Source organism: Gambusia affinis, linkage group LG10 (genome assembly GCF_019740435.1).
Source record: "Gambusia affinis linkage group LG10, SWU_Gaff_1.0, whole genome shotgun sequence".
NCBI lineage: Eukaryota > Metazoa > Chordata > Actinopteri > Cyprinodontiformes > Poeciliidae > Gambusia > Gambusia affinis.
Genome location: NC_057877.1, coordinates 20,456,951 through 20,466,659, shown reverse-complemented (window position 1 = coordinate 20,466,659; position 9,709 = coordinate 20,456,951). Strand labels below are relative to the sequence as shown.

General features: G+C 35.2%; 1 protein-coding gene across 2 annotated transcripts; it reads left to right on the top strand.

The window, feature by feature from the left end:
• Positions 1 to 2,324: 2,324 nt before the first annotated feature.
• On the top strand, positions 2,325 to 9,708 carry tbc1d7 (TBC1 domain family, member 7). Of its 2 annotated transcripts, none has more exons than XM_044128290.1 (8): positions 2,325 to 2,553; positions 3,728 to 3,847; positions 4,875 to 4,955; positions 6,923 to 7,113; positions 8,106 to 8,243; positions 8,626 to 8,771; positions 9,129 to 9,258; positions 9,353 to 9,708. In XM_044128290.1, exons 2-8 carry the CDS (start codon positions 3,736 to 3,738, stop codon positions 9,437 to 9,439), a joined length of 885 nt encoding a protein of 294 aa, XP_043984225.1. In that variant the 5' UTR covers positions 2,325 to 2,553; positions 3,728 to 3,735; the 3' UTR covers positions 9,440 to 9,708. The 2 variants fall into 2 exon arrangements, with proteins under 2 accessions (XP_043984225.1, XP_043984224.1); XM_044128289.1 differs by having other exon boundaries at positions 6,899 to 7,113.
• Position 9,709: the final 1 nt, after the last annotated feature.

Below are 9,709 nucleotides of genomic sequence, written 5' to 3'. Positions count from 1 at the left end.
GCAGGATGCCACACCTGGACATAGACTAAATATAGACAACTTCTCTCAATAATACAAGTGATTATTAAACAATTATTTCAACTTCATAGTTAAAACATTTTATTCAACCAACTCACTAAGTCAGTAACACACATAACTAAAATTACTGAGAAAAACATAAAAGGATTAAACTAAAACAACTTGAGGGAAAAATAGAACCAACAAATTGATGTCATAGTTCTGTATGGCTTGTGAATATAGAGAATCCAGATTTATTTCATGAGGAAATTGGAGTGTGTTAATTAGTTTTAACTCATTTAGATTTTGTTTACAACAAAATCAGTTGTTTATTCTTCATATAGCCACAGGAGAATTGTGCGAAATGCTTAAATACCACAAATTGTATTGAAAGGTTTTGTCAGGTCAATAAACTCTAAACTAACTTCACAATTATTTTTAGATGATTGTTAAACTTATTATGTATTCCAAACACCATGTCACAACGCAAAAATAAAATAAGTTTCCAAGGAAGGAATGTCTTGATAAATTCCGACTGAAATAGGAATCAATCTTTCTTAAAGATGAATTCTTAATCTATTAATCAATTTCTGCATTGAGTATGTTGAATAAATAGTCATACCAGCTTTAAGTCTGTTTCAGTCTGTCATAGCTGAATGTCTATGAAGAGAGTGATGCAGTACACGGTCTTTGAAGCTGTGAGAAGTACCGGTACACATCCTTTGCAATGTGACCTGGAACAATAAAAGTCACTCGTTCCCGTGGACAGGAAGAAATTTCAAAGGTCATGTTTGTTCAGCGATGGGTACCTGGACAGGTAGGTGAGCCTGGGCAGTACTAAATAATACATTTTACATTTCAAAACATGATATCAGAATTTTCTTCTGAAGCTCCTCCTCCAGTTACTAGAAACTGAGTTAACACAGCGTACACTTGAATCGATGCTCATACCACCTTTAAAAGTTTATTTCAGTCCTTCATGGCTGGATCTCCAACAAGAACAAAAAACAAACAAGCAACCCATTGTGTGACAAAGCAAACATGACTGTACTAAACCAATTTCATATTCCATCCAAATTAATAATCATCTTGCAATGTTAGTTAGCTTTATTGGAGATGTTTTGCTGAGTGGCCTAAATGTGGCTTTATTTTGTATTATTTAATTTTGAACCTTTGTTACATTTGTGTATAGCATAAGACATTTCATGCAAGCCTGGTTAATTGCAATTATATACAGTATGTAGTAGGTACATATTGTGGCACTGACAGTTGTAAATTACAAGTTATGAAAAATCATCCAACATATTTATTAAAAGATTTAATAAGTTCTACTATATTTGACCTGCTATAAAGTTAGTTATGATAATTGTGTTTTATGCATGCCTCGGTTGCAAGAAATGGGGTGCATCCTGGAGAAGCCACCATTGCATCACTAGTCTATTTTAAATCACAAATTTAAATAAACAGCAAAATACAGTAGTACGCCATTCTGCCAACTTTAACTCACAATGCACTCAGATCTAAACATTAAATTTCATTTATGAACAGTAGTATAATTATAGTCCACTCACTGCATGCATGGTGTGTTAAAAATGTGTTCTTGCTTGCTCCTGCATAAAGAGACAGCTGCATGCATGCCTGATTGAAGTAGTTGCACCATGTTAAATTATGCAGTTTAGACGTTATTAGATAAATTTACTGGGCCACTTACCTGAAGATATCTTCTGTGCCCTACCCATTTTCACATTTCAGAAACTCTTGGCCATACTCAAATAGAGTAGAACATAATCAAATTAGCTCATTTTTGTTTGAAAGGAGGAAGGAAGAAAAAAAGTTATTGAACTGTGCACAAATTGTTCTTTATATAAAATAGGAGCATCTTTAAAAATAAAAGTTATTGAACTGTGCACAAATTGTTCTTTATATAAAATAGGAGCATCTTTAAAAATAATTATCTGGTTAGTGAAAGTAGTAACAGTACTAATTGTAACCAGGTAAAATTATCTTGAAACACACGAAAGTCTACACGAAGTTGCTAGATATTTTGTACCCCAGATATTGAATATCCGAGACAAATTAAAGTGACCTGACCGAGACCTGCTTCTTCAATTTTCTCATAGACCTTCTAAATAAGAGCTATTTGTGAGATAAAAAAAAAAAGTTAAAAGCTAAATTTAGCTCGCAGTCTGGATAAAATTTACGATAAATATATGTATATATTTTAAAGTGTCTTTTAATGTAAAATATAAATACAAATACATTGATTAAATATAAATAATTCACTTAAGGATTTTAATTTGATAGTAGTACCCGGAAGTAGTATTCTATACGTCAGTGGCTTGTGGTAATTTTTAGGTTAGCATCTGGTACAACGACGTCCAGTTGAATTTAAGTCAGTAGCTTAACAGATAATGTAAACACCAAAGAGTAAAAACAAGACATTTAATATTTCGAGCTTTAAAGTGACGTGTTCAAGTTTTAGGTTCCCACAACTAGAGACAACGAATGTAGGGCTGAGAATAACAACAAACTGGAAACGCTGTGAAGTAAACCAAGGTGAGACGATTATGTTGTCATGTCACGTAGTTTTACATATTGTTTCTCTTTGTCCTTGCACATCAAGAGATTCATAAATCTTTCCCTCATTATTTTATTGGCAGTGTTTCCGTAAGTTTCAGATCTGGTGAGTTTACTGACCACAGGGTCAACGTTTTCGGTTGGGAAAACCAGATTATCATCAAATATTGTGTGATTGTTTCTTTTGAAAGCCCATTAATTTTGTTTTTAATTGTGCATATAGATGCACCCACTTGAAAATTGGGTCCCAGTGTTGAGCAAGCTCTGCACTGCAACACTATTGTACCTTCCTCAGTATTATACCGTGTTTGTGCTTTCTGGACCCTTCTTGACCTCCCAAGCCTTCTTCACTCCAACTAAGCCTCCCACCTTGAAGTACTTTATGATTGAGAACACTGTTATTTCAGCTGTAATATTCATAGCAGCAGTTTCCTTTCTCTGAAGACGTTCTGACGCATAGTTGAGACTGCACGCTTGTGTCTTTGGGGAGAACCACAGCTAACGAAAGAGGATTTCGACATTATCTGTCTCATTTATTTATTTATTCATTTACTTATTTATTTACCAGTTGGATAGTTAGTTTGATAAAATGATTTCGAGTCAGACTCTGTGCTGATATGACTATACAGACGCACCAATCATAAAAGAGAAACAATGTGATCTAGGTTTCTTTGCAATAAAAACAACTTAAAATTAAAGAATGCAAGATTGTACCCATTTACTCATCAAATCAAATGTCACTGATCTTTATTTGAATTTGAGTTAATTCTTAATAGGGCATTAATGTATGTGTTTGTAAACCAAGAAAGGTAGGACTTATTTATTTTTATGTAATGCAACAATAGGGAGGGAATCATTTTTTATTAAAGAGATGATAAAATATTAGAGTCAAGGAAATATTGGCAGATTCTGATCCCTTGCTGATTGATTTTGAGATCTCTGTGTAGCTATAACGAAAGGAAGTTTGATAACTATTTTATTTTATAGCAAAAATATAACAAAAGTGATTTCAGTTTTTACTCTAATAATGATCTTTCCAGTGAACCACTCATACGCATTGTTACTCTGCACAATAATCTAAAAACTGTGAATTGTCATCACTGTAAATTTACAGAACTACTCAAGATATCTGCTTTTGGATCTGATTGTACAGGTTACATCATGGCTGATGACCCTCAGAGGAACTTTCGTTCTGCATACTATGAAAAAGTGGGTTTCAGAGGAGTGGAGGAGAAAAAATCACTGGAAATACTTCTCAAGGACAATCCACTGGGTAGGCAACACCTTTAAAGCAAAAACATATCAGAAACGCACATGCTAGATGGGGGTTCTTTGGAACATTACTTCCTTACACAGCCCTGAAAATTATGGAATTAATTTTGTATTTTCCCTAAGTGTGGCTAAGTTAGATGGATATGAAGAAAATAAAAGGTTTTGCAGTTTTACTTCTCCTCCAATTAAACTAAAGGGAGAAAAAAATATGAATAAAAAAATTTAGGGTTTTCCTAAATATTTCTATCAAGGCCTTGACTTTACCTCTGCTTTGCCACTTCACAACAGATTATGCAGCTTATAAATATTTTGGTTTTAACCAGATTGGATTTAGATGCTAAACAAGTGATTAAAATTCCTTTTTAGATTTTGTGAAATGAATGTTTTGCTGGTTGCAAACTGTGATTTGAAGGATCTGTATTTAATCTAGGCTAATCCTGTCCTGTTTCCAGGTGTTAAAGATTTTAAATGGTCTATGTTTGTCCAAATAACAAAAAAGTGAAATAGCCCTTTACAACTTTTTCTGATTTTTGAGCAGATTCAGCAGCATCCTGTATACATATATCCATAATGTCATGAAAACTGATGGAAATATAAAGCTAGAGAACTGAGTATTAAACAGTATGAACATTTGGTAAATGGAAAAGAAGCTGTGGTATACTGTTGGAGTACATATTTAATTTTATGTGTAGATTTTTATTGTGTTGACCTAAAATATATGGTTTTTAGGTCATATAAAACCAACTTAAGCATTGTGTATGGATATGTTGGTTCTGCATCTTCTTGAGACAGTGTTACTTGTAAAGCAATCCTTTGCTGAGGTAAAATTATATTTATTGACAAGTTAACAACAGTTACAGCGTCATTTAAAACTTATTGAAATGTAAAACTGATGAAAATTTGAAGGTTGTTTTATTATGTAATTTGTCTGTAGCACAACTGAAAACAGTATACAATAATGACATACGTTGTACTGGTCAGAAATTATTAACTAACCAAAACAACTGAATAATTTTACCTTCCTGCAGATCTAGAAAAATTGAGCACCTTCAGTCAGAGGTTTCCTCTCCCATCAATGTATAGGATTCATGTTTGGAAGGTGCTGCTGGGTAAGAAACCACACACAGGCATGCACACGTGCACACAAACACACACACACATTCACCAAAATATCTGCTTGTGCTGTTTTTTAGACTAATACTCAATTTTAAAATTGAAAAAAATAAACAGAAAACATTTAATCAATCAATCACTCAATCAATCTTTATTCCAGACACAAAAGAGGTCCATATTAAACACAAATGATAAATAAAAGGAAAAACAGACAAACACAGAATAATATGACAGTCACTGAGTCACAAATAAATGATGACGCCAATGTTTCCACAATCTTGAGAAAAATCTCACTGTACTAAAAACAGGGTTCACTAAAATTACTATTATATTATTGTATGACACAGATAATCTACACATACATTTATACATGAGATTCCTGAGTGCAGCTGCACATGTGGGAACAGCGGTATGTACAAACATGTGGCTAGCACTGCTCCATCTAGGCACTTTAAGTAGGAGCCTCAGGCCATCATTGTATGCCACATAAAGTTTGTGCAGGCTACTTTTTTTATATCTTCGCCATAGATGGGCTGTGTAAAATGAAGTGCAAAAAGCTTTAAAAAGAGCTACCTTCACAGAGGATGAACACATACCAAACTTTCTGATCAACATATTAGCCTGAGCATATATCATGCAATACTGCCTACAAATGTCACGATCATCAAATAGGTCATCAGTTATGTAATGTCCCAGATATTTAATTTCATTGCGTATATTGAGGACAATGCCAGATAAAGAGAAGTCAGGGGTTATCAGATGCTTATCTGCTCTACTTCTAACAATCATGACATTGCTTTTCTTAGCGTTGTATTTGACATCAAAATCACATCCATATTGGGAACAGACCCTTAGTAATTGTTGAAGGCCAGCACTATATTTAAAACACACAGCAATCAATTGTGAAATTTGAAGTTGAATTACTAGACTGTTGCCATGTTTGGATGCAGTCTGCAGCAAGTATTCCCCTACTGGTTAATTCTACATCATTCTGTATGGTAACTAAGTCCTCTCAATGTCATCATCCTACTGTTAAAGCCATGTAACATAGTACATTTCTTGGCTTTAGGTTAATTACTAAATATTCTAATCAGTTTTATGTCAGAATAGTTTAACCACAGCACAAATATGTTTGTATTTAAAGGTATGCTGTTAACTGTATAACTATTGCATTGTCTTTACACTGTACCTCATGTTAAAGCATAAATAAACTTGGGGAAAAAAAAGAATAGTTTAACCACTTAACCAACACTTATTTTTTCATGAAATCAGACATGGAAAAAGTATTTAAGAAGAAAGTAGATGCCGGATGCTTCTGTTACCGCACATCTGTGTAGGAAAGGATAAAAGTCAATTTCCAAACCATCTAATGTCAATCAATTTGTCAGGGAAAGTCATTTACAAGTGTAAACATTTACAACCTCTACTAATATGCCCAGGAATAGACTTTCCATCAAACTTATCTCCAAGTCAGATCATGCAATGTTATGAAAATTACAAAAAAGTCAAAGTGGAGATGTTTGGCCAGAATGAAGAGCATCAACTGCGAAGCTTGGTGGTGGAGGAATGGTGATCATGGTGACTCTGTCATGGAGTCAGCGATGGTGTCTTCTGTAGAAACAGGACAGTGATTACAATGGTCCAGTCCAAGTCCAGGTTTCATCCTGATAGATAGTGCTGTGTGCTACATTAAGAAAGCTGTGCAGATGTTAGCAAACCTTAATGAACTGATGTGTTCCAAACTTCCTCCATAATGACGTGAGAGACCGATAAAGCCAGTCACAAAACACCGAATATGAGCTATTGCTGCTTAAAATCATTCTACAAGCTGTCAAATCATGGGGTGCACTTTTCTCATAGCCATAATTTGATCTAATTGTCTTCTTGAAGTGTAGTTGTGTAGAAGGGTTTTAAACTGACATCTCACCTTCCATCTCAGTCTCTGATTGTCATATTCCTGCAGGTATCCTCCCTCCACACAGTGACTCTCATTCTTTGGTTGGAGGCTACAGGAAGGAGCAGTACCAGGACATTGTGGAAGCTTTGGAGGTGATGAGATACATCAACTCATCTACGCCTTCCACCCACACCTACCTACGGATGTTCCAGCTGGAAAGCCAGGTGCTCCCGCGATGCTCCGAGACCTTACCGCCGGTGAGATGTTACATACTGTGGATCAGCGCTGAGCTGAAGCTGCATGAACTCTTATCTTCAGGAAATGAGTCCTTGAATCATGGCTCAGTTGTGGTCAAGATTTTACATAATTAAAGCTGAGATCAATCACATTTAGAATTTGAACCTTTTTTTTATTAGCAACATACTGAGTTATAGCCACCAGATATTTCAAAGATTTGTTTGTGAAACCCATGAAGACATAATTAACTAACTAAATTTAAAGCATTGGTGCCTCTAATTGTAGAAGCAAACCCCACATTCTTGGATTTGTCCTGGGAATGAGGTTTGATATCCCCCAACTTGTCAGTTCTGATTTTATAGCAGCATAGCTGGATGAAGCTAATGAGAGATCATCCAGTAAACTAAGTTCTGTTCCAACATGGGCTGAAAAAACTACTGAATGAGGATGAAAGAACCACTCCAAAACCAACATAAAATGCCATATTACAGTTTGCAAATGTATTCAGGTGCAAAATTAAAATGTTTGGTTCTGTGGTCTGATGTAAATAAATTGCACTGTTGTATTTGGAGGGGAAAAAATAGACATGCTTACATACCTGAGAACAACAACCCTTCATGTTGTGAGGATGTTTTATTCCAGGAATGACTGGTGCATTTTACTAAATAGATTGCATCAAACGGTAAAAACATGTAAATTATGTGAAGTTGAAGCTTGGTTACAAATGGGTTTTGCAAATGGAAATCAACAAATCTATGACAAAGTGTCTTTAGGACAATAAATTAAACCATTAAAACAAGCCTTCTTATCTCAGTCTCAGAAAATATGTGGAAAAAGCTGAAAGCTAAAGAAATGTCTGAAAAGCAGATAGAAATAATCTTGGTAATACTAAAGGATGTAAAATGGGAAAAATCTTGTCTGACTTCATTGTAAATTCACACTGCAAAACTGGAGACTCCAGCACCTACGCATCTAAGGTTCGTTTTGTTAAATATTACCGTTTCATTTCCAGAATGATGAGAATGAAGACTTCCTGGCGATCAGCAGAGCCATGGAGGAGATTGTTGATGATTCCATTGACTGCTATTGGCTGATCAAGTGTTTCATAAATCAGTTCCACATTAAGTTTGGAGACTCGCTTCCTCACCTCGTAAGTGTTACTTGTAGCTCCGAGAAAAACTGACATGTTTTCAAGCTGAATTTAAATTTTGAATTTGAATTTAACATGAAATAGGTCATTTTACTGCTGGATCCACCCGATTATTTTATGATGCAACATATGCATAAAAGCTCAGCAAAGTAACCCTTCCTTACCTTTATTATTCTTTATTTGTTAATTACAAGATGTACAAAGTAGGAGTTTTCCACTGGGGATTTTGGCTGTCGCCCATTCAGTAGAAAATTGTCTAAGAAGTATTAACTGCTCTTGAATCGACACTATTTTGTATAAATGAGGCCATAAAGTTAAGTTCTGCAATAGTCTGCATCAGTGCTAAGTTTTCTTCTTATTTTTTGGGTTTGCTATGTTGTAGCCAAAGAGTCTGGAGCATTATCTGAGTCAGGAGGAACCTCGGCTGCTGAACCACCTTAGGAGCATCGGGGCGCTGCCTCAGTTGCCGTACAGCCTGTGGTTCAATCGCTGCTTCGCCGGCTGCCTGCCTGAATCCAGCCTGCAGAGGTCAGTTTGCAGCCATCCCCAGGACAATACAACAACCTATTCAGTTTTTTGACAAAAAACAAAGTGGTCTTGCTGCAAACTAGGATACAACAGGAAATGCAGCTGTTTGGGATTCATTTCTACTCATTTATCAATACAATTATTATTTTTTTGATAAATTAATATTGATTATTTAATTCATAATTATTAAATTATTAAAATTGTAAATTTTAATCATTAATTATTTTTTTTTAATTATTAGAAAAGGTTTCATTTTTGTTAACTGGATAACTTGAAGATACCTATTATAATTCCCTGTGGCTCATACTATCCTGTAATTATTTCTGAGACCTTTAAGTGTTTCTTTTTCTTTTACAGGGTTTGGGACAAAGTGATCAGTGGCTCCTGTAAGATCCTGGTTTTTGTCGCCCTGGAGATACTGCTCAGCTATAAGATCATTTTAATGGGCAACACCCGGCCAGAGGGCGTGATTAAGTTCCTATGTAATGTAAGAAAAAAGATATATATACATATTTTCTGAATTTTTCTATATAAATAAACATAATTTGCCTCTGTTTAAGATTGTAATCTGTCTCTTCCAGATACCTCAGGAAAACACAGACGCTATCGTCACTAAAGCCATCGATTTGTGGCAGAAATACTGCGGCAACCCGAACCATGCTGTGTAGCCATGCAGACTCAGGACTGTAGCAGGAATCCTGCCTCCTTCTACCAGGAGACCACAGCATTCTGTCTGATGGGATAATTTCTGCCAAACCTAACCCAAAACTCATCAGGAACCTCTTTTGATGAATATTCCAGAACATTTTTCTGGATGGAATCTTCCAACTACGAACACGACAAACTGTAATGGGACGGACAGTTAAGTTGGGATGAAGACTGAAGAACTACCAATTATGGATGTGGATTTCTTTCTAATTAAAATCACAAACACAAAC